At 32.5% G+C, this 25391-nt stretch overlaps 2 protein-coding genes across 4 annotated transcripts; both read right to left on the reverse strand.

Annotated features, from left to right (window-relative positions):
* Positions 1 to 9054: 9054 nt before the first annotated feature.
* LOC142642797 (limonoid UDP-glucosyltransferase-like) lies at positions 9055 to 10717 on the reverse strand. Its single transcript, XM_075817222.1, has one exon. It carries the CDS (start codon positions 10653 to 10655, stop codon positions 9228 to 9230), a length of 1428 nt encoding a protein of 475 aa, XP_075673337.1. The 5' UTR covers positions 10656 to 10717; the 3' UTR covers positions 9055 to 9227.
* Positions 10718 to 22291: 11574 nt separating this feature from the next.
* On the reverse strand, positions 22292 to 24572 carry LOC142642632 (uncharacterized). 3 transcript variants are annotated; one of them, XR_012845696.1, is made up of 3 exons: positions 24288 to 24561; positions 23578 to 23686; positions 22292 to 23276 (listed from the first exon to the last, which is right to left on the reverse strand). XR_012845696.1 is itself a non-coding variant. In XM_075817029.1 (3 exons), the coding sequence occupies exons 1-3, from the start codon at positions 24477 to 24479 to the stop codon at positions 23018 to 23020; spliced, it is 606 nt and encodes a 201-aa protein (XP_075673144.1). In that variant the 5' UTR covers positions 24480 to 24572; the 3' UTR covers positions 22292 to 23017. The 3 variants fall into 3 exon arrangements, 2 of the variants coding, with proteins under 2 accessions (XP_075673144.1, XP_075673145.1); XM_075817029.1 differs by having other exon boundaries at positions 23578 to 23732; positions 24288 to 24572; XM_075817030.1 differs by having other exon boundaries at positions 23578 to 23675; positions 24288 to 24570.
* Positions 24573 to 25391: the final 819 nt, after the last annotated feature.

Genomic DNA, 25391 nt, shown 5'->3' on the forward strand with positions numbered 1-25391 from the left:
AATCTATATCAACATAGTCCATGTTTCTAATTAGTGTGTGCCTAACCTAAGTGTTAACAAGCAAATAGATGATGAACTGATAAACATATTTATTCTATTTCTAGGCAATTAATAATTACTAGCGGAACTATTACTAACCACTGGTTGCCTTGCTATCGGGACCACCTCCTCGGGAAACTCCATTGCGGGACCACCCAAACACACGCCTATCCGTCAGCTAACAAAAAACAGGCTGACCAATGCGAATCTATGGTTTGTTAACGAGTCTTGAGGCTGACCAACGCTACCAAGGAGTAAGTAGTGGCTATGCAGTAATATAAGTTCCTAGTAACTTCTTAATTGCAAAGAAATAAAACTCATACATCTACCATCCATGGCTCTGATACCATACAATACCCATGAGAGAGCATAGCAATAATATGGAAGCATAAAGAATGACAAAATAGATGATAAAGAAGAAAATAGCAAAATAGATATATTTAAAATAAGGTTAAAACGGAATATGGAATATGAAAACAGAAACTAGTAAAATCTTACTTGAACAAAACTTCTGTCTTTGATTAAAACTGGAAACTTCTGTCTTTAATACAAGCTTTGAAAATAAAATTTGTTTGAAGAGTTACATGATTACAAAATAAAATCTATCTGAGAAAGGTTACAAGATTACAATAGGAGAAGGGTTACAAGAGTCTGTCTGAGAGAGGGAGAGGAAAGGCTATCACAAAGGCTTTCTAAGGCTTATAAATTTTAGGCTTCAAAATATTAGGTTGGCTTCTGTCTTCGAAGTCTATCCCTTTTATAGATGAAGAGAACCTTAGTTAATCTTGAAAAGTAACCTGAGTTGGTTGAATTTACTCAAGTTAAACTGTCGATGGAGACTTATCTTTACTAAGCAGTAGTCTGTCTGGGAATTTGTCAAATCTCTTTTCACATGCTTATGAATAGTTGTACATCTGTCTGTAGCTGTCTTTATCTGTATGGGAATCTGTCTGGTATGTCACTGTCTTGAACTATCTTAAATATCTTTTTGTCTATTCCTATCTTTCTGTCTGGACTGTCACCGTCTTGGACTATCTTGGATAAATATCTTTCCATTAGTACCTATCTTGGATTGTCGCGTGCTAGTAAATAGTGATCTGTCATGATTCTGTTTGTCAATTTGCCATTTATCATAGGGGTCTTGAGAATCTTGAAATAATTCTGGATGAGTTCTGAAATTTGGAGATGAGGACTCCATTAATATATTCAAAATATGGTTAAAATGGAATATGGAATATGAAAACAGAAACTAACAAAATCTTACTTGAATAAAACTTTTGTCTTTGATTAAAACTGAAAACTTCTATCTTTAATACAAGCCTTGAAAATAAAAACTGTCTAAAGAGTTATAAGATTACAAAATAAAATCTGTCTGAGAAAGGTTTCAAGATTACAATAGGAGAAGGGTTATAAGAGTCTGTCTGAGAGAGGAAGAGGGAAGGCTATTACAAAGGCTTTCTAAGGCTTCTAAATTTTAGGCTTCAAAATATTAGGCTTGGCTTCTATCTTTGAAGTCTTTCCCTTTTATAGATGAAGAGAACCATAGTTAATCTTGAAAAGTAACCTAAGTTGGTTGAATTTACTCAAGTTAAACTATCGATGGAGACTTATCTTAACTAAGCAGTAGTCTGTCTGGGAATCTATCAAATCTCTTTTCACATGCTTATGAACAGTAGTACATCTATCTGTAGCTGTCTTTATCTGTATGGGAATCTGTCTGGACTGTCACTGTCTTGAACTATCTTAAATATCTTTTTGCCTGTTCCTATCTTTCTATCTAGACTGTCACCGTCTTGGACTATCTTGGATAAATATCTTTCCATTAGTGCCTATCTTGGACTGTCGCGTGCTAGTAAATAGTGATCTGTCATGATTATGTCTGTCAATCTGTCATATGTCATAGGGGTCTTGAGAATCTTGAAATAATTCTGGATGAGTTCTGAAATTTGGAGATGAGGACTCCATTACTGTGTCATCTTCATCATCTGAAATCTATGATGCAGCTTTAAGAAACTATTTATTAAGTTGTTTCCTATCTGATACAGAGGCGAGTTGGCACTGAACTTGACTTTTTTCCAAAAGAAAATGAGAATGAGGATGTTTTTCTATCTTGTATTCCCATCTAATAATCCATGGAAGATCTGGAAACCTATAAAAGAACTGTAGAAGGTGAGGAAAATCCTTTAGATGAGGAATGCTTGGTTCTTTATTGAAAGTTTCATAGGCTTGAAGGAGATCAGGAGGAAGAATCCTTGCTTTAGGGTCATAGGAATTCCACCAGTCAATAAACCATCTTGGTATCATCATATCTTTCTTTCTATACATATCAAAACGAATAAAATCAAGTGTGTCTGTAAATATTATTTTGGAGTAGAAGGATCCTATCCCAAGCTTCCATATAGTCATAATAATTATAAAACTGGGGTTCAAATTGTACTAAAAAGTTCCTAGTGATCCAAGGCTGTGCTTTCCACTGAGAGGGGGTGAGAATCTGTTTTATGACTACTTTAGAGTAGCCAATTCTGTTAGGGTCTTGAGAGCAGGGCATATGTGTTAGTACTATTGAGTCCGTTTCAACTAAAATATGCTCATAAAATCTTTGGGTCTTGAAGGTTTCTGTGTCATATCCTTCCTCCTATAAATACCAAAAGAACCCTGTTCAGACAGAACCTGCCTATTATCCAACGGGAACCATACAACCAACCCCTAATGTTGATCAAGCCCTTTATGAGCCCCAACCTCAACCTCAACCTCAACCTCGACCTGATTCTCCTGCCTAAACAAACATATTAAGATTTACTGATTATGATAAACAAACTAATGTTTTATCTAAGGAATTTGTTTTAGATAAAGAATTATTAAGGCATGATTACCTAAAACCTGAAAACACTGACTAAAAAAACCAGTTTTTTAAAGAATATAATGAACAAGAAAGAAATAATTTGAGAACCAAATATTATGAAATGGTAATAGAATTATAGACACATTTCAGTTTCTTTGACTTTTTAGATTATCATAACAAACAGATAAGCGTGATAGACAAAACTTTGTCATGGACAAAGACAGAGAATCATGAAGCGGTGTACCAAACTTATCCACCCTTTGAATCAGTTATATTGAACCAAAGTAGTGGAGTTCAGGTTTTGACTACTCCTATTAAAAGACCTAGTCTAAGTGATGATAACAAGAACTTAGATAGCATAATTCAACAGAATAATTATACCAATATCTATTTAAAATCAATTGGTCAAAATCTACAAGAGATGGAAGACAGAATCATACCCCCTCCGCCACCTCTATAAAAAAGGAAAATGAGTCTAAATCACCTTTATTTATTCCTCATGAAATACCTCCTCACCTTAGATCACCTTTAAAGAGACCTATAACAGAAAAGACAGAGAACTTGATGAAATAAATAAGAAGTTAGATCTAATGAAATTGGAATCTCAGAAAGACATAGCATCACTAAAAAACAAAGATATGACGATAAATACAATAGGAAGAATTGAGTCTTCAAATAATGAAGAATCAGAAGATAATCAATTGACAGACCTGACAGACTTATCAGACATAGATAATTTAGAATCACAATTTACTAATAAATTACAAATTAATAAATTAACTTTAGCATCTTCATCACAAGATCGTAAAAAGGAAGAATTGAGGAAGTATACCCCAAAAAGAATTGGTATTCTAAACCCACTCCCCCTAATTTACAGTTTGAAGAAAGACATACTTTTGTTAATTCATCTTATTCACCAGATTTAATTTATGAATGGAATATTGATGGAATGTCAGAATATGAAATAATAAACCTTTTACATGAAATGACTATGCTCACTAATGTTTATAAGAATCATGGAAAACGTGACCATCAGATAGCTCATTTAATTGTCATTGGTTTCACTGGCCAATTAAAAAGCTGGTGGGATCATTATTTAAATTATGATGACAGAAATGAAATATTGGCAGCCGTTAAAAAAGAATCAGATGGAAGTGTTATAATGACCGATAGACAGCCTTCACAAGATGCTGTTAATACTTTAATCTTCACCATAATATATTAGAGTGTAGTACAAATCCTGTATTACAATGAACTATAACATGTGTATATATAGTAGACTAAACTCTAGACTAATAAACTTCTAGTACAAGTAGGATACTTGACTTGCACATAAAGTAAAATTAGGCTTGGGCTTATACTAATGAGCTAATATATCTCTAACACACTACAACATAAAAAAAGAAAAAAAAATCATCTTATTTACTTCAAAATAATAAACATATTATGTACAATGATTATTCTATACTTTCAAAGTGACATCCAACCAAGATGAAAGATACTCAACCTAAATATTGAAAATTACAATAATATTAATAGTTGTAGCTTGTAACTATTTCATTGGGGAGCATGGAACATGCAATTTATCAAAGATGCTACTTAAATTGGTCGCGTGCTCTTTCACTTCAAAGCAGAAAACAATTAAATGACCTTGTACTCGTAAGTCATAAGTCGCAGCTAATATATTTGACTAACAAGTAACCCTTCCCTTACGTGATATGAATCATGCATTCTTTAAGGTATTAATGATAAAATTGTTTGAAAATAAAAAATTTTAGATTTGAAGGGTTGTTGGGTAAAAGGGCATGAAATGAGAGTAGCCGAGGCTATATATATAGCCTATCTCTAAGAGACTAACAGTAGTTCAAAAGTTTCGAAAATTTAAAAAAAAAAAATAAATGGAAGAAAAGGTAGTTGAAAACTGTAAAGTGGTCTATGAAAGAGTGAGTCGCTTCCGCTGCCCTTCAATGGGGGAATAGGATATAACCCGATGTTCTAACATATTTATAGAGGTATTCAGGGAGGGGATGAACTAAATAGGCTATATATATATTATACAAACAGGTCAAACATAAAACCCAACTACTACATGATGAAAACAAAAAGGAAAAAATCATTGACCATATAAAGTGACTCTTTAGTTACAAAAGTAGAAAGTTTAATAAAAGTGTTGCAAATATTCAGACATGAATAAATACTTTAGTACGGTCACTCACACCACCTTAACATGTTAAATATTAGCATTGATACACGATGTTGAATATGCTATTATGGATGCGGAAGCGAAAGCATAAAGTATAGAACACAATAACACAAGAGGATTACGTGGTTCAGCCTAATGGCCTACATCCACGAAGGAAACCCTAAAGGGCTACATCAATAATATATTAGAGTGTAGAACAAATCCTGTGTTACAATGAACCATAACATGTGTATATATAGTAGACTAAACCCTAAGTTAATAGACTTCTAGTACAAGTAAGAAACTTGGCTTGCACACAAAGTAGAATTAGGCTTGGGCTTATGCTAATGGGCTAATATATCTCTAACACCCCCTCTCAAACTCAAGATAGAAAATTGATGAAATCTTGAGATTTGATTAGGTTGAAAAGATCCCTTGAATAAAGTTTGGCTCTGTGACGGTGGCTTGAGAAAGGCAATGGTCTTGCAGTGTTGATGCAACTTCTAACAGTGACATGACTATACCGGAGAATTTTGACGGCAGCAGTGAAAGACCAAAGAAGATGAACGCAGCTAAGAAACACCGAGGAAGACAAAGATTGCTCTTAATACACCGTAAGGACAGAAAACCATGGTCATAGGAAAACTTGGCTCTGATACCATGTTAAATATTAGCATTGACACACCATGTTGAATATGCTATTATGGATGCGGAAGCGAAAGCATAAAGTATAGAACACAATAACACAAGAGGATTACGTGGTTCAGCCTAACGGCCTACATCCACAGAAAAAACCCTAAAGGGCTACATCAATAATATATTAGAGTGTAGAACAAATCCTGTGTTACAATGAACCATAACATGTGTATATATAGTAGACTAAACCCTAAGTTAATAGACTTCTAGTACAAGTAAGAAACTTGGCTTGCACACAAAGTAGAATTAGGCTTGGGCTTATGCTAATGAGCTAATATATCTCTAACATAACATATTTGACATCGGGAAAATCTAGTTGAACATAGCTAGCTTATCACGCGCTGTGGTACACATTCTTTTGAAATTGTATCTTGAAAACTCAATTTCAACCTGCATGGCGCACTCTGTACATACACATTGTGTGTGACGATCATTGTCCATCTAATAATAGATCACATTGACTATAAATAATGTAATCAATTTTCCTACTAATAAGCTTAGAAAATATATTGTTAAATTTTTAAAGATCCCATGATGAATGCTTTTAGTTTTTAATATTTGAAATGAACAATTTTAGTTCCTACAATTTCAAAAACAAACTCTATCGGTTGTTCTGTTAGTTCTGTGAATTTTCTTATATATGTAGTTAATGGAATAATAAAATACCCTATTTTTAATAACATAAAATTTACTTATTATTTGAAAAAAATTGCAAAGCGGCACTTTCACACTCAAAAATAGACAAAAAGAAATTTGAAGTATAAATTCTTATGAAATTATTTCATTTATGTTAAAGCACTGAATATTTTGCTTCTTTAAAAAAAATAAGTTTCTGAGAATTAGTTCTCACTCTTCTCAATTCTATGCTTGCGAAGGCCCAAAAAAAGAAAAAAAGAAAAAAAAAAAAAGACAGTAATTATTGCGAAGCCGATGGAATAAAACATTTTGATTTACATATCACGGATGTCTGTGTGTGTTTTTACTGTTTGTAATTTACTAATTTTGTTTAGAAGTTTCCTTCACCTTTACGCCTGTTTACTGTTTTTATTCTTCTGTATACTTGAAATGTTTTGACTTTAGATGTTAAAGATATATTTGTTATATTGGGTTGATGTGTAATGGTCCAAGAGGTCCAAACATGTTGTAGATCCGTTTAAGGTTAACCTAAACTCATAAATAACTCTTGATCATGTAGTAACAATGTTGGCTTAAAAACTTCTTATGATAAAGTAGGCTGTTAGGCTAAATCACCGCGTGCTCCCCATTTGTTTGTTTGTTTTGTTTTTTGTTTTTTTTTTTTCTCTGCGCACCATAATATTTTCTATTTCACCTTTAATTTCAACATTAGACATGGGAAAGGTGAAAGAAGGTGCGTCCTCTTTTTTAACTCCTGAATAAAATATTTGACCACTTGAAAGCGGCTTTGATCTTTTGGGTTGAGCGGTTGAGTCGGGATTTGAAGGTCCATTACTACTAATGGGCTAACCGATTTGCTAGAAAGGCCAAGCTTGAGCAAATTTTTTTTTTTTTTTTTTTTTTTTTTTCGGATGACTCTGTAAATTGCACTTACAACCTTTACAAAAAAAAAAAAAAAAAAAAAAAAAAAAAAAAAAAAGTTTATCAAAAAACCTGTACAATATAGGCTATAACCGACCATACAACTAAACCTACTAACCAGCCCACTACATTCAGCAAAAAAACCAGCCCACTACAAGTTCAAAACAAAAAGTACCATAACACTTTAGTGGGATGACATTGACGTTGCCTGTAAAACTTTAGCCCATAGCAGATTATCCCCAAACTTGACTCAATCACTTTAGTGGGATGACATTGACATTGCCCATAACACTTTAGCCCTTTAAAGTTTCACCTTTGTCATATTTCTCTATCATTGGTCCGGACTCTCTTTTTTTTTTTTTTTTGGGTAGAATTGGTCCGGACTCTTTACTCTTTAGTACAAGGCCAGCGTGTACACCGAGACAATCAAATAAATTCCCCTATAATTCAGATACATTTTCATACACCAATCACTACTTTACTCGTTACTCTCACTTCATCAAAAATACTAATAGTTACTAATATCACTTTGTTTAGAGATAAAATACTAAATATTTATCCTAATACTATCACTAATTTATTAATAGATAAGATGCTAATTAAATATGCAAGAGGTTATTGTTGTTGTGACAAGGTTTTCTTTCAAACTAGTTGAAATTTTTTTCTCTAACTTATTATATGATAACTCATAAAATCATTCATGTTTATATTTTAAATAACTCACAAAACTCATTAAATATGTTATATGATTAAAAGTACATGTAAATAATTTATCAATTGTTGCATCATGGGTTTGAGGATTTTTTCTTCTTATTGAGATAAACTTTTTCCCTTCTTATCAAGAGACTTTTGTTTGTGAAAATACAGAAAATAAAAAAAAAATAAAAAAAATTACAACAAATATTTTTTGAAGGACAAAATTTGGTTACAAACTTGGTTGTAGCTAATGGTAACAACTATACTCACTTATTTTGTATGCGATGTAAATTTGGACAAATCCACCATTAAATAGCATTTTTTTAATATATTTTTCATACTTACAAAACTTCTAGAATATCAAAGATCAATAGTTATATTATCAATCAAATATTTAAATTTCAACTTTTTGTATTATTAAATTATGTGTAAAAAAATAATTTTATAGATTGAATAGTAAATAAAATCCGATTGACATGAACATTTGACATATATATTAAGAACATATAAAAAAAAAACATAAAATCCAACAGTTAGATTTTTGAAATATGTATTAATTTTTTGAAAATTATAGCAATTGGTTACAACCAAATTTGTAACTAGATTTTGTCATTTAATTTCTTGAATATCTTAAGACAATTAGAAATATTGTTCCTCTTAGGATTAATGTTCTCGATCACTTTTACCATTTTCCCTTGCATTACTCTCCACACTTATAAATAAATTAGCATTCGCTCTCCGTATCAAATTTTGACAAAAATACTGACTGTAATCACACAAAACTCTAGCATAATATTATTTGATTTGCCAACGTATCATTTAATTAATTTATAAAAATAATATTTTAGTAGTAAAATGCACCAACACTTTTCAAGAAAAAAAAAGTCACAAAACCATTGCATCTCTTTTTTCTTAATTATTGCATTTCCACGTACGATTCATTATAATATATAACATGTCCAAGATTCATGGCATTATTAGTTATTACAAGAAGTTCCTAGCACGTAACTAACATATATATCATTGTCCTTAAAGACTTTAATCGGGAGAACTGGACCACTAGCATTACCATTTTCATGAATAGCTCCAATAACATTGTCGCATTACGCGTCATTAATTAGGACTATGATATTGAGTATTGAGTGGAACACAATACATGATACAGAAGAGTTGGACTCTTCCTAAAGACCTAAAGGCATACTACTACACAACACATCAAAGACTCGTACGAAAATGGCCAATAATCTCATCCACAAAATCTTGGATATTCCGGTCTGAGGACCCACCATCGGCTACCGCCTCACGTGCAGCCCGCTTGAACTCCTCCACGTTTTTCTTGAATTCCTCAGATCTCGGCCCAGTCATAATTTCTTCAATGCATCTTTCTACTTCCACGGTTGCCACAAACCCATCACTCCCTGGCTTAAGCCTCACACCCACGTTTAAAACTTCAGCAATAAGCTTTGCATTTGTGGGCTGGTCAGTCCACTGAGGATATGCAATCATTGGCACACCTGTAGCTATGGCTTCTAGCAAGGAACTCCAACCACAATGTGTTAAAAAGCATGCAATAGATGGGTGAGCTAAAACCTTTGTTTGAGGACACCAAGTTACTATATGGCCTCGGTCTTTTGTTTCTTCCAAAAATCCTGGTGGCAATTCTTCTTCACCTTCTGGTTTTGGCACTTCTGAACGTTTCAACACCCAAAGAAATGGACGATCACTATTCTTTAAGGCTGTTGCAATGCTCACTAACTGCTTACCTGATAACACTATTATACTCCCAAATGAAACGTAGATAACTGAAGAAGGTGGCTGATGATTGAGCCACTCCATGCATGATTCTTGGGGTTCCCACATTTCTATGCCAATATCCAGATTTGGGTCTTCACCAAGTATGGAAGGAGGGACTAGTGGACCAACAGCGCGTATTGGGCAAAGCTCAGCCATGGAATCAATGGCTTCCTTCTCAAGCTCACAGAATGTGTTTCCCAGTACCCACTTAAGCTTCTTCAAGTTTTTGAACACTTGGGTGAATAGCTTTGGTAAACTACCAAATGGATTTGATGGAAGAACAAATGATGGTAGGTCATGTGTGTGCAACAATGGCAAGCCTGGTAATTGAACACTCATGTCTGGGTTTGTAGGAGTAGGAAATGGGTGGAGGTTGTTATGAAAGTGGTGGTAAATGGCATAGAGAGCACAAGGTTGGATCCATAGCATGGTACATGGAATTTTATGCTCTTCAGCAACGTCAGCTACCCATGGCACAAAAGGATTGTTGATGATGCAAGAAAGTTTTTTATGTTCACCATGGAAGTGATTTTTGATAAGGTTTGAGAGGCTAATGGGTCCAAACTTACTTAGGGTCTCCATGTATAGATCAATATCGGCCTTGCGATCATATTCGATGGTAAAGCCATCAGAGTAGAATAGTAGTTGGATTCCAGAGATGGAATTGGTGGTGGTGATGGAGGAAGATTTGAACATACGTTGCTGAAATATTTCTGTGACTGCAAGGGTGACATGTAGGCCTTTAGAGACAAGGCGTGATCCTAGTCTAAGCAAAGGGTTAATGTGACCTTGAGAGGCAAATGCCACCATTAGCACATGAATTTCTTCTTTTTGCTCATTCAAGGCCATGATTCAACGCGCACACACAGAAATTTGGAGGAGGAGATGAGTTCAGATAAAGAGAAATTTGGATGGTTGGTAATGAATAACGATAGAGGCAGATATATAAGCTAAGGAATAAGGTAACTTAGGCTATCGTAGGCAATGACGCAGTTGTAGGCTGAGATGTAAAAAAAAAAAAAAAAAACTAATTAGACAAAGGAAAAAAATAGTTTCCATATATATATATATATATATATATATATCATTTGTACTCTTTATACTAAAAATTAATTGAAATTTTGTCATGATGATAAGAAATAATCATTATAGAGCAGAAGCTATTGAATTAATACAAATCATGTCGTATCTATTAAAAACAAAGTATTAGATTAAGGAAAAAGGAAATATTGATATTAGGGATTGCTTGATACAATAAATATTACTATATAGCTCTTACAGATTGATATGTCATCAATCACAAAAATGCAATTTAGATAATACTTTATTATGTTGTTAATGTTGCACCAATCACTTATTATTATATATGTTTGTTTGTAAACTTGTTGTAATAAAATTGGAAATAGTTTTAATATTTTCCAAAAGGACAGGAAAGTATAGAGCATTTTACTTTTAAAAAATTGCTAAAGGTACTTCAAATTTACTACAAAGTGTTTATAAATTGATATGACCGCAATTAATGCAATTGTTAATTTGTTACCATTTCAACAATATAATAAATAAATGTTAATTTTTTTTTCATAATTGATAATATATCAATTTGTATGTAAGATTATGTAGCAAAATTTTAAATATCAATCGTATTACTGATCACTTTTTCTGTGTTAGTAAAGTGTTAGTAAAATTCTTGGCCAATGCCTCGGCTTGTATCCTCCAACCTTTCATTATTAAACTATATATAGCGAAAGGAAATCACTAACATGGTAGTGGATCAACAAGTATCATGTCCAAACTTCAAGCCTAATTAAGATTTTTAAAAGTAAACTAATCTAATATGGATTAAACCCCTCCCAATTTGAGACCCAATGTAGTTGCCCATTTTGTCAATCAAATTATATTTCCTGCTTAGAGAGGATCTAGAATCCTTAATGATGAATAATTACATAATATTTCAAGAGTAAACCACTATTCATGTGAGAGAAAAAAAATCATTTTTCTCAAAATATTGAATAATTTTCCCTTAATTGTAACGAAAACTGCAGAAGATCATAGAGAAATAGAAAAATGGAAAAATTATGATAATGAATAAAGTAATTGAAATAGCATGTCAATGACCTGATTTGCCTGTGATAACTTCTTAATTTCCTTTATTTTCTCTTTGGTTCCTTTATTTTTTTACCTTGATTCTTGGTTCTTCTCACATTTTCCTATACATTCTATTTGATATATAAGATTTTTTTTCCCTTGATTCTATCCGATATCGATATTTAAGATTATGATAATGTAGATTTCTTAGAATGAGTCAACTATAAAGTATTTGGAATGGTATCCATCCATTTTGAAATTAGTGGAATAGATTTTAACACATCATTAATATTTAAACAAATATTAATTATTATCATTTTGCTATCTATTTGATAATGAGACAAAATTTATTGCATTCATTTTAAAATGAATAAGATTTTAGGAATTATATAGTAAAATTCCCTTTAAAACTCTGTTGAGGACCAAAATTTCACAAGAAAACCCATTCCATGAAAAGTAAGGAAAGACCATGGGTCTTAACAAAAGAAGGCCTAATTCATGAAGATAAGAAGGATCATAAAGGCTCAAAGTTCCAAAAAGAAGGAAAAAGAAAGAAATAATAATAATTATAAAGAAAAAAGAAGAGGATCTTAGTCAGAGGATATGCAGTGAGAAGAGCAGCAAGGATCTCGATCAGAGGATATGGAAAGCCAAAGTGTACGTTCAGATTTTTAGCAAAAAAGCCATTAAAAATCCAGCAAAAACATGTATTATCTTTGTAACCCATGGTCCAAACTCGTGGGATCCCAAGTGGATAGTAAGGGAGAAATTGTTTGGTCAGTAGGAGAATGATTTCTGGTGAAAGGAGGATCTCAAAGGTTTCCCTTGGTTCATATATTTGCTTAAAATACATGAACCAATGGAAAACTCAGTTCCCCCATGTGCATGACACCTCCCCACAATTTCCTCTCAATTGTCATTTTTAACTAAACGTGTCATCTAGTACATTGAGCAGCCCACCCACTTATTTGACTTTCCAAGAAGGAATCTTCCATTTGTAATTAAAGTCAAATGCCCATTTTGAGTTATAATTTCTTAATTAAGCTAAACCTTTGCCCAATACACTTTTTCAGGTTCCAGAGGACATGGTTTTACCCAGCAAACCAGAGACGTCCTCGCCCGAGGTACCTGACCATGTCTACTATAAAAGAACACTAAGACATAGTAGAAAATAGGGGGGGGGGGGAGGGGGAGAGGGATTCAAATGAAGGGAAAAAGGGAGAGTTCAAATGTTCAAATTAGAGCTTTAATAGCCCAGCAAGGAAGAGAAAGAAAGAAACAAACAAAATAAGAGAGTCAAGGTGGAGAAATTTGTCCCATATCCTTGAGATCATTCAAAATATCACTTAGCCTCCAAAGAAACATATGCCAAAATATGCACACATCAGATATCACTCTCTCCTACAAAATCCTTCTCGCCTAACTATCTTGGAAGGTAATGCCCAAGTAAAGCCACTTGGACTTGAGTTTCAAATCTCACAAGTCTTATGCAAAAGCACTAAGTCTGTGAAAATTGGGGCCAAGATCCTCGTAGCTGACTCATTCTCATGAAATTCATTTACATATATGTATATGTATTAAAACGTATATCCTAATCTAAGAAACTAACAATTATTTGAAGATATGTATATTGTATAGTGTGTTCTTATGCAAGACCTATAGAGGTAAAGGGAAAAGACAAAACTCCATTGCATAATAAGCATGGAGAAAGATCGTATAGTTCAGAGAATTAGCATTCTAGGATTACAGGCCTAGTATGTCTGGGGTACCACGACAGTACGTTCGGGATACCAAGTGAAGGAACTTTTTTAAATATTGTTTACACAATAAAATATAAGCCTTAAATATTCTATTTCAATATCTTTCTCATTATAAATATTATGAATAATTATTTTACTTGTTTCATAAGAGTAAATGGCCATTTTATGACACTAAAACGCTTATAATGATATTTTATTGCTTACAAAGAATCACATTTTTGCCGTGAGGAGCTTTATGTAACTTGCGCACAACTTGGTTTATAATCAGCCCTATTTAGCTGCGGTGAACCAAGCCCAATCCACCAAATAACAAGTAAAAGGCCCAAGATCCTTGTTTTTACTTGGGCCTGGGTACTGTCCAAATAAAAAGGATCCACACAAACTCTAGAAGATAAAAGCTAAGTAGATGACATTCCTAGTTAAATATTAGCGAGAAAACTCAGTCAAAAAATTCCTTAGGCTAATGATGATGATGGTTACAATCTTTTTACGGTAAAGTAATTGATGATACTTGTTACTAAGATAGTTGCAATCATTAAAAAAAAAAAAAACTCTAATATTGAATTAGTCTTGAGGGCATAATTATATACATACATACGTGTGTGTATGTGTGTGTGCATATATATAATATGCATGAGTGTAATTGCTTGCACCCAATCAACAATGTGTGGCTCTGCCACTGAATGTAGGTCCTGCTCTTGTGTCGACACATGGGAAAGCCCTTGCCTTCTTATTCATTAATTCTCAGTCTCATTTGTTCCAAACAAATAATGTGTCAACCATCTGTTTGATTTCTTAGTAGGAGGAATATTTTCTACTTCAGCTTTGGCCACTAAAAGGTAAAAGCAGCTCTACAGGCTCTACTTTCTTTGTCCTTTATTTACCTTCTACTGCTATAGTTTGTGTCCATTTATTTTCTACTATCTTTTTCTGGTCCTATCCAATTTTGGTAACAAACAAGCTATGGACAGACTCCACCAACAACTTGGGTCCAGAGAAATGGCGTAACATACAGACAGAAAATTTTTATAGGTATCTTTAGGATATTTATTAGTCGATTATTTAAAAAAAATAATAATACTATCTTAATGAGAAATATAAAAGTTATAAAAAAATTAAATACTTTTTTTTTTTTTACTAATATCTTAAAGTAATGGTTAACTTTTCTCCTTCTTAAGTGTGCGTTTGGGAGGGGCTGAAACTCTCAGCGTCTGCATTTCAGCCCCTTTCCTTTTTTTTTTTTCTTCACTGGGACGCGTATTGTGTACTGTTTATTAGTCATGAACAGTGATTTTAGGTTAATGAACAGTAATTTTAAGCGTGAACAGTATTTTTAACTTATTAAAAAATTATTTTACTACAGTATTTTTTAGTTTTCAGTTTCAGCTCCATCCAAACCGACCTTAAATCTATAAACCAAACATGACACACATAAGAACGGAGCCCATGTTAAGGCCGAAGGGGGCATTGTCCCCCTGGCCCAACGGGCCATATAATTTTGTTTTTTTGACTTTTGAGAGGATCTAGAATCCTTAATGATGAATAATTACATCATATTTCAAGAGTAAACCACTATTCATGTTAGATGAAAAAATCATTTTTCTCAAAATATTGAATAATTTTCCCTTAATTGTAACAAAAACTACAAAAGATCATAGAGAAATAGAAAAATGGAAAAATTATGATAATGAACAAAGTAATTCAAATACCAATTCAACAACCTGATTTTGCTTGTGATAACTTTTTAATTTCTTTTAGGGTCTGTTTGGTTGGAGAAGTGGAAAAATGAGAGGATAGAAAATGGTAGAAAAATGGAAAAGTGGAAGGATAGAAAAGATTTTATTTTCTTTCCTATTTGTTTGGTTGAGAGTGAAAAAGTGGAGAGATGAAAAAAATGAATTTGAATAAATTTACTCATATACCTTTGTTAAAGAATGATGTTCAATTAAAATAAAAAAGTGACAAATAACCACAAAAAAAAAAAAAATTACCCAAATTTATTAAAAAAATAAATATCATATCCCAAAAAAAAAATACATCTAGTTAAAAAAAAAAATTATCATGCCAGACCCTAGAGAATCAAAAGAAAAAAAAAAGAATAGGAAAACAAAGAAGAAGAAGGGCAACGTTACTGCCCAGAAGAGGAAAAAAAAGATGCCCAAGCCTAGAAAATCAAAAGAAGAAGGAAAAAAAAGTAACGTTGCCCAGCAAAAGAAAAAAAAAAAGGCAATGTGTTGCGTAGAAAAAAAAAAGCAAAAAAATAAAAATAAAAGGTAATAAGGCAACGTTAGAGAAGGAAAAAAATAATAATAATAAAGGCAACTTGAAGAAGCTCATGTGCACATGTATATGGACATTTTTATCAATCAAGAAAAAATCATCCCCACTCAGTTTTCTCTTCATTTTGAGGAGAAAACTTTTTGGTGACCTTAGAGAGAAAACACTTGAGTCTTATCATTTATTTTCCTTCTTCCTCAACCAACCAAACACACTCCAAAAAGTTTTTCCTTCCTATTTTCTCTCCAAAGTTTTTCATTCACCCTGTTCCTTTATTATTATTATTTTTTACCTTGATTCTTGGTTCTTCTCACATTTTCCTATACATTCTATTTGATATATAAGATTTTTTTTTCCCTTGATTCTAACTGATATAGAAGATTATGATCATGTAGATTTCTTAGAATGACTCCACTATAAAGTATTTGAATTGAAACGATGTCCATCTATTTTAAAATGAGTGGAAATGGATTTTAACACATCATTAGTATTTAAACAAATATTAATTATTATCATTTTGCTATCTATTTGATGATGAGACAAAATCTATTGCTATCATTTTAAAATGAATAAGATTTTAGGAATTCTATAGTAAAATTCTCCAAAAAAACTCTAGAAGATAAAAGTTAAGTAGATGACATTCCTAGTTAAATATTAGCGATAAAACTAAGCCAAAAAATTCCTTAGGCTAATGATGATGATGGTGACAATCTTTTAATGGTCAAATTATTGATGATACTTGTTACTAAGATAGTTGTAATCATTAAATAAAAACTCTAATATTGAATGAGTTTTAAGGTCATATATATATATATATATATATATATATATATATATGGAGAGAGAGAGAGAGAGGTTCAAGTTACGGCTTAAAAAATGCCGTAGATTTCTAAAAGATCAAACGGTTAAAAGAAAATACTATTGTTCATCATCATATCATTAAATACTTACCAAATTATTATTATTTTTTTATACAAGATAAAATTTATACTCTAACCTAATCTAAGTGTATATGTGTGTGAAGCTCCCTTCTGGAGACTCGAACCCCGGTCCTTGCCCCCACACCCCATAAGTATTTATACTTATAGAGTGACCACCGTACTAAAGGGGAGCAGTGGTATACTTACCAAATTATTTTTTTTTTATACAAGATAAAATTTATACTCTAGCCTAATCTAAGTGTATATGTCTGTGAAACTTCCTTCTGGAGACTCGAACCCTGGTTCTTGCCCCCCACACTCCACAAGTATTTATACTTATAGAGTGACCACTGCACTAAGGGGGAGCAGTGGTATACTTACCAAATTAATAGCATCCTCATTATCTCTTTCGTTATTAATTGCTAATTGTGTTTTTTTTCCTCTCTCTTTAGTCTTTAATGAAGTTCTTTCACTGTAACCTTTTTTTTTTCTTCTCCTGCAATTCATCAAACGTTTCTACCTCATCTTTCTAACCTTTCCTTACTTCAGTCAATGTTTTACTCCCTTAAATAAAACGTCTATCACTTTCCTCATTTTTTTAACAAAATGTTTAAGACCACGAATTCTTGAAAATAACTTCTAATTATTTTTAGTTTAGGTTCCTTGTATCTTGTGTTCCAATTTTATTTACTTGATTTTTTAAAATCTTTTTTAAATGTTTGTTGATTTGCAAACAACCTCCTCACTTAAGATACAATCTGATTATTTTATCACTAAGGATAGACTTCTATAAACTTAGGACTTGTATATGGTGTGGTTGCTGGATATATTTTATCACTATCCAACCACGTTAGAGTGAGGGTTCAGTGGGTAATACTAATCCACAAGAAGCTTCCTAATCCTAATTTCGTATCACTCAGGTGCCACAATGTACCACTTAATTACATTGATGGCAAATCAACCATATTGTTACTACAGATCCATGAAACTCCAGTGCATCCAACTAATTTTGTAGAAGAATGTCAATGAGTTCGATAAAACCATCCGATTCTCTCACACATTTTTGAAACTTTACTCCAAAGAGGTCTAAACTCCATTCGTTGTTGCACAAGATCACAAGACATGAATCACAGTTTGATTTTGCAGGAAGAAATTTTTGGAGTCTGTGGTTGGATATCGAATTAATATAGGCTTCTATTTTTATGATTTAATCATTTTTTATGTTTTATTGTAATTTTTGTAATTCTAGGAGATAGGGTAGAAAGATGAGGGTAGAAACGTTTGATGAATTGCAGGAGAAGAAAAAAAAAAACAGATTACAGTGAAAGGACTTAATAAAGACTAAAGAGAGAGGAAAAAAAAAACACAATTAGCAATTAATAGGGAAAGAGATAATAAAGATGTTATTAATTTGGTAAGTATTTAGTGATGTAATGATGAATAATAATGTCTTCTTTTAACCGTTTGATCTTTTAGAAATTTACGGTTTAAAAAGTTTTAACTCTTATGGAGTTACAAGTGTAATTTGAAATCATTTTATATACGAGTATGTGTGCATATATATATATATATATATATATATATATGAGTAATTGCTTGCACTCAATCAACAGTACGTGGCTCTACCACTGAATGTAGGTCCTGCTCTTGTGCCGACACATGGGAAAGCCCTTGTCTTCTTATTCATTAACTCTCAGTCTCATTTGTTCCAAACAAATAATGTGTCAACCGTCTCTTTGATTTCTTGGTAGGAGGAATATTTTCATTCTACTTCAGTTTTGGCCACTAAAAGCAGCTCTACCGGCTCCACTTTCTTTGTCCTTTATTTACCTTCTACTGCTATAATTTGTGTCCATTTATTTTTCTACTGTCTTTTTCTGTTCCTATCCAATTTCTGTATCAAACAACGCTATGGACACTCCACCAACAACTTGGACCCTGAGTGAGAAAAGGCGTAACATACATACAGAAATTTTTATAGGTATCTTTAAGATATTTATTAATAGGTTATTTTAGAAAATTTTTAATAGTATGTTCATGAGAAATATAAAAGGTTATTAAAAATTAAATACTTTTTTTTTCATATTTTTTTTAAGAACTAATATTTAAAGCAATAGTTAATTTTCGTGTGTGTTCTAATAAGTATTACTGTTTACTCAAAAAAGAAAATGATGATTATCCCATATTAGTTGTGTGTGTCTAGTATCCGTTGTTAATAACCTCAGTCTATAACTACAAAAGTTAAACCCTTTTGTAATTGTACTCTTATCAAATAATATATTATAAACCTGATTTAAAATATTAATATTATTATTTTCGTGTATGTTTTAATAAGTATTACTATTTAGTTAATATTTTTTTTTCATTTTTAAATCTATAAACTAAACATGACACACACACATAAGAACGGAGCCCATGTTAAGGCCGTAGGGGGCCATTGTCCCCCTGGCCCAACGGGCCATATAATTTTGTTCTTTTAATAACCGTCTCCAGGGACACATTTTGAAGGACACAGGCTTAGTACAGAGACGGAAGCTTGCATGTGGAAGTTTAAAATCTCATATATATATATATATATATATATATATATATATATATATATATATATATATATATACTACTATTTAATAGACTTCCTATGTTTAGATTTCTCATTTTTTATGCCTAAAATACTCTTTCTTTTTTGTTTTGGCCTAGAATTAAACACTAAAATTTTTGGGTTTTTCTTTTTTTTTTTTAAGGCCCTCACGTTGAAAAATTATAGATAGTTTTTATAATTGCCCGTGGATGGCTTATCAGTTTCTTAGGTTTATCAGTCATGTATTAAAACACAAACTCTTCCTTTAATGAAGGACTGGCTTTTTTTTAGCCAATATGATTCCATTTAAATTTTTTTTTTTTTTTTTGGACTTCTTTTTCTAGCCAATATGATTCCATTTAAATTTTTTTTTTTTTTTTTGGACTTCTTTTTCTAGCCAATATGATTCCACGTGAATATGGACATTGGATATCCTCAATCCATGAGAGACTTCTTTTGGACTTCATTTTCCAGTCAAGCTAGGATTGAATAAGTATTTAAATTCTTATCTTTTGGATATTTTTTAAGAGGGTATTACATGCTACTTTGTTTTCCAATATCCTAAAAAAAAAAAAAAAAAATTAACTTCTCATTCAGAATGTATCGGTAATTGGTTTTCATATTTAACCCAATAACCTCATCTCTCATCTACTTCCCATCATTGTTGATTAATTCTAATTTAATTTATAATACTTGGTTGATTCAAAATAATGATAATCTTATATTTAACCCTAACTCTTTTATCTCTCCCAGATTGACGATCGCACAAATTTATTAGATTGCAGTGAGGAGTTGTTGGAATGGATTATTATTAGATAAGTTCGGGTGAGAGATTTTATATAAATTATTTAATTTACTACTCTACAAAAAATGTTACGTACCTTTTTCTCAGTTTTAAAGATAGTTGATATATTTGAAATTTAAACTATTTTTAACTTTTTTTACAAATGTATAGTAAGTGGCTAACTTTTGAGATTAAAACACTAGATTTTAGGATTAGAATTGAGCCTTTTACTGTAAAAGAAAAAAAAAATTGGTAGTTGCTAAATTTAAAATATAAGCTCTTTTTAACTTTTTGTACTATATTTATCATTTGTATAATTATATGTGAAATTCAATTTACATTTTTTTTATAATTATTAATTTACTTATCCATCAAAAATGTTATGTACCTTTTCTCATTTGTAAAGGTCGTTGATATATTTGAAATTTAAACTCTTTTTAACTTTTATTATGGATGTGTAGTAAGTAGCTAACTTCTAAGATTAAAACATTTCATTTTAGGATTAAAATTAAGCCTTTTACCATAAAAGAAAAAAAAAATGTAGTTGCTAAATTTTAAATATAAGCTTTATTTAATAAAACTTTTTGTTATGGATGTGTAGTACATGGCTAAATTTTAGAATTAAAACACTACATTTTAGGATTAAATACAAATTGATAACTATCATAAATAAAATTATAAAAAAAAAACAAAAAACAAAAATAACAACTCCAAAAAAAAAATGTCAGCCTTTTCCCGTAAATCAAAAAAAGGTAGTTGTTAAATTTTAAATTTAAGCTCTTTTTAACTTTTTGTTATAGATGTGTAGTACATGGCTAAATTTAAGGATTAAAACACTACATTTTAAATAAAATTAAATTAAAAAAACAAAAAAAAAAAACACCTACAACAACACTCAAACAAAACTTGAACGTGTATTTCTTGAGTTTTGTCCGATCACTACCAAAAAAGTCCTATAGCCGCATTTTTTTAGGCCGCGTTTTGAACTGTGGCCTAAAGCCTGTGACTATAGGGCTGAGGGGTCTATGGCCGCATTTTTGCAATTGCGGCTATAGGACATACTCTAGCCGCATTTTTCAAACGTGGCTACAGGGGGCAGCTATAGCCACGACTTATAAATGCCCTTTTTTTTTTTTTTTTTTTTTTTAATTTGGCTATAGCCGCGTTTTAATTTTATTTACGTCTCTGGCCATACGGAAAATGCATTAGAGGTACACAGCCAACCAACCTGGAGGTTTAACAATGAAACTCAAAACTCAATTTATAAAGTTGCCCAAGTTATTTAGCAACTCGCTATTTAATTTTGCTTGCAAGTCGGCCCATTTCCATTGAGTCTAAATTTCTCATAAACTTTTATTACATCCATAGTTCTCCAAAATAAAAGATCCTTCGCAAAGACACAAAATTAAAATTCCTCAAACATACTATCAGAGCTCAATGGTAAAAGTTCTAATCTCAACATAATTGCAACCAAGAATTCATACATTCTTAGCAAAACAAACATTCCCCCAAAAAATATTGGATATATAAACACATAAAAATTTTTTTTTAAAAAAAAACACATAAATACATACAAATATATCTTAAGGACACATATTCTCGAACAAGTTAAAAGAAAAAGGGATTCATCTTGTCCGAAAGTAATAGGAACAAGGGACATTATTGTATCAGTGCCTTTTACATGATAAAATTATAAAATTAATACATGGTGACTCAAATTCATACACACACATGCGCAGATAGAGATTAGTAAGTTACATGTGCATCCTATGGGTTTTAAACCCAACACAATGCCCTCCACCCCATTCTGTAGGAGAAGGACAGTGCCATTTGAGTTTTACATGTAAGTATGAATGTAATCTAAGCACATTCCAACCCTTTATTTGACACAATGAGATGCCTTAATGATAAACCAGCGTGGTTACAGAGTTGGTGTAACAAGAAGCAAGACAAAGGAGAAACAGTACGATGAAACAGTTAATGCAACTTGCAAAAATAATTTCTAGGTTCTGTCTGGCTTGCCTTAAGCAGAGCCTTAGAGAGTTGATAGAGCTAAAAAGCTCTTTAAGAAAAATAAAAAATAACTTGATAATAGCACAATGCCATTTACTCAATGAAAAAAATGATAATATCTCTCCCCTCTCTTTGAGAGCTATATATAATTATAACCGCTAATGCTTTTGAATGAGTGCTCACTCATTATTACATAGCAGGATATTGACCTGATTAAAAGGTTCCGGCAATGAAGATAAGACATACCAGTGTTACCTTACCAAGTGGCACCAAGTGTCCACAGGTGTAGGATACATATATATCAAGAAATACCATGAAAATACTCCTATAACATTCTATAACTTAGCATATAAATATTAAAAACATTAGTTAAACCCTACAACACAAGAAAAAAAAAAAACACTCAAATTATTATCTAAGCTATCCGTATACCCATTATAGGACACCTTGCTTGAAGTAGCTTGGAAAATCATTAGCAGATGATGAGCAGCTTTCTGCAAGTATTGGCAAATGATGAGCAGCTATTTCAAGACAAATAGCTGAAACCCCCTTTTTTCTAATTGTCTGTGCAATCCTAGAGTGCACATTTTATTCCCTGGGTAAATACTCACACCCGAGGGGACTCGAACCCCCACCTTCACTTCCCAACCCATCATGGGAGGTGGAAGTGCCATTTGTCCAAAAAGCCATTGTCACTATAGTGTGTGCCAGTTATGTGTTTGATATCAAATAAAATGCATAAATTGATAGATTGCAATTATCTTTTGCATCTGATAACTTTCTATTAACAGTAGTCATCTTCTTCCAGCAAGTTTCCTAATATTTGAAGAAACATACCCAGTGAAGCAAAAGAGCTGACTGTTAAAGAGAGAGATGCAATCTTCACTGAGCTGTGTTTGACTTGAACATGATGATGCTTCTGCAGCAATCATATGGACAGCTGCATCTAAAGCTTCAAAGCCAGCTATGAAGAGGATAAATCTGTAACTTGTGATCTCTATAACAGTTCGTAGTACATGAAGAAATGCTTGGGGATTTTTTAGAAAGCCCATGCTGCAGACAAAAAAGGCAAACTCGGTTCAAGAAAGTAAATGAGGCTAATGAAATCATCAACATATCAGTACTATGGTAATAAAATGGTGGCAGTGCAAGACCTATATGCATCAATATATATGGAACTAGTCCATTCAAACAGACGAGCAACAATAATTTAAAAGCTATACCTCCTATAATCACATAATGATATATTTTGACCCAACTAACAATTTTAACAGATGAGCTCTGGTAAATAAACTTCATGGGAGGCATTTAAAAGAAGTTGAGAACAAAAAAAATACACATATAAAGAACTTGCCTTCCAACAGAGCTCAGCCCAACAAAAATTGGTCGCGTTGACACAGTCTTCAGAAAAGTGTGTAAATCAATATGAGCTGAACATAGTTCATCTTTTCTCTGCAGATTCCCTAAAGAAACAAACGCTGAGATTTTACTGCACTCCTTACAAGAAAACTGCCACTCCATAGGCAGAAACCAAAAGCCACAAACCCGGACATTTGAAGGCCAATAACTTGTTAATCTAGTGAAATAAATATGGTAATGAAATTGGCGAAGAAAACTTGACAAATGAAAGAATCTGTCTATCATGGGGCACATTATATTATTTAAAAAGAACTGAGCAACTTAGTCAGTCCACAAAAAAGAAACCCCCAAATTCAAACCAAACCACAGCGGAGAACTCAGAGAGAGTACATTTCGATTATCCAAGATAGTTTACACTTATAAACACTAAAATTAGGACAAATCGAATAACACTCAGAGACAAAATCTAGAATTTTCGCAAAAACAATAAAGAAGAAAACTGGTTGATATACCCGTCCCTTGGATCAGAGCTGGAGACCCGAGTTGACCCAAAACCCAAATACCAAACCCTAAAAAACAAAACCTACAAACCAAGCGGAAATCTAATCCACACAAAAAGAAAAAGAAAAATTGGTAGATCTAAACCCTAATTAAAGAAGCCAAACAAAAAGAAAAACAATTCGAGAAAGAGAGAGACAAACGTACCAGAGAACGAGAGAGAGAGAGAGAGTGAGGGCAAAATCGCTGCGGATTCCGGAGATCATGTCCTATTCGTCTTCCTCTTCCGGTGCTTTGTGATCGGAAAGTTGAGAGGGGTTTGAGTCGGTGATCTGGCGCGGCGGAGCGGAGATGGAAGTTTGCTCTGGAGAAGGAGGAGGGGCATGAATCTAGAGTCATCTTCTCCACAGGCTTCTTGTTAAAAATAATTTGATAATCTTCCAATTTTTTTTTTTTTTTTTTTTTAGTAGATAGAATTTTTATTAACTTAATGAAGGTGCATACGTGTAAAACTTTCTCTCGGGGACTTCATCTTCGGCCATTGCCTTGTTTTGATAAGTAGGGTAGACTTTCAATATTGGAATTGATTGTATTAAATTATTATTTTTTTCTTATCCAAACACACTCTTTTTTTTTTTTTGTTAACAGGCAGAATATATTAAAACAAACAAACTTACAAACTGGCCGAGGCTAAAGTAGTGGCTACCCGCCTATAATAATACAACTCATTACAATCATAAATAAGCAGTCTATCTAATTCAGCAGAGGGAGAGGTTTCAAAAATAACAAAATCCTCCCTCAAATAACAATCATTCTTGGCCAGCAGATCAGCACATCTGTTCCCTTCTCTATACACATGAGCTACCCGAACCTACCTGAATCTTGCTATGAGGGATCTGCAATCAAGAAGCAATGGAGAAACTTTAATATTAGTACTGTTAGAATTTTTCAACATCTCCACAATAACCTTAGCATCAAGCTCCATTTCTAAACAGCCAATACCCAATTAAATAGCAAGATTTAGCCCATCTCTCAAAGCCCATAATTCAGCCATAACACTCGTCGTGTGCTTAATAGACCTCGAGTACCCCCTAATCCATCTCCCTTCGCTGTCTCGGATCAACCTTCCACCACCAGCCTTACCTGGATTCCCCAAAGAAGCTCCATCAGTGTTGAGTTTGTGCCAACCCGGAAGAGGTTTCGTCCATTTGATAGGGATAGCAATTTTTGGAGTAACTTGCTTAACCTTATTGACACAAAAATGATATTCCTTAGCTTGACTTAAGCACAACCTCTCAAGAGTTGGATTTG

This window comes from Castanea sativa, chromosome 7 (assembly GCF_040712315.1).
Source record: "Castanea sativa cultivar Marrone di Chiusa Pesio chromosome 7, ASM4071231v1".
In the NCBI taxonomy this organism is placed as follows: Eukaryota; Viridiplantae; Streptophyta; class Magnoliopsida; order Fagales; family Fagaceae; genus Castanea; species Castanea sativa.

Coding starts and splice junctions, on each gene's coding strand:
- LOC142642797 (XM_075817222.1), bottom strand. CDS start 10,655: ATGGCCTTGAATGAGCAAAAAGAAGAAATTCATGTGCTAATGGTGGCA.
- LOC142642632 (XM_075817029.1), bottom strand. CDS start 24,479: ATGACTCTAGATTCATGCCCCTCCTCCTTCTCCAGAGCAAACTTCCAT. Junction 23,733..24,287: donor TCTCTCTCTCTCGTTCTCTG/GTACGTTTGTCT, acceptor ATGGAGTGGCAG/TTTTCTTGTAAGGAGTGCAG. Junction 23,277..23,577: donor GGGCTGAGCTCTGTTGGAAG/GCAAGTTCTTTA, acceptor TTTTGTCTGCAG/CATGGGCTTTCTAAAAAATC.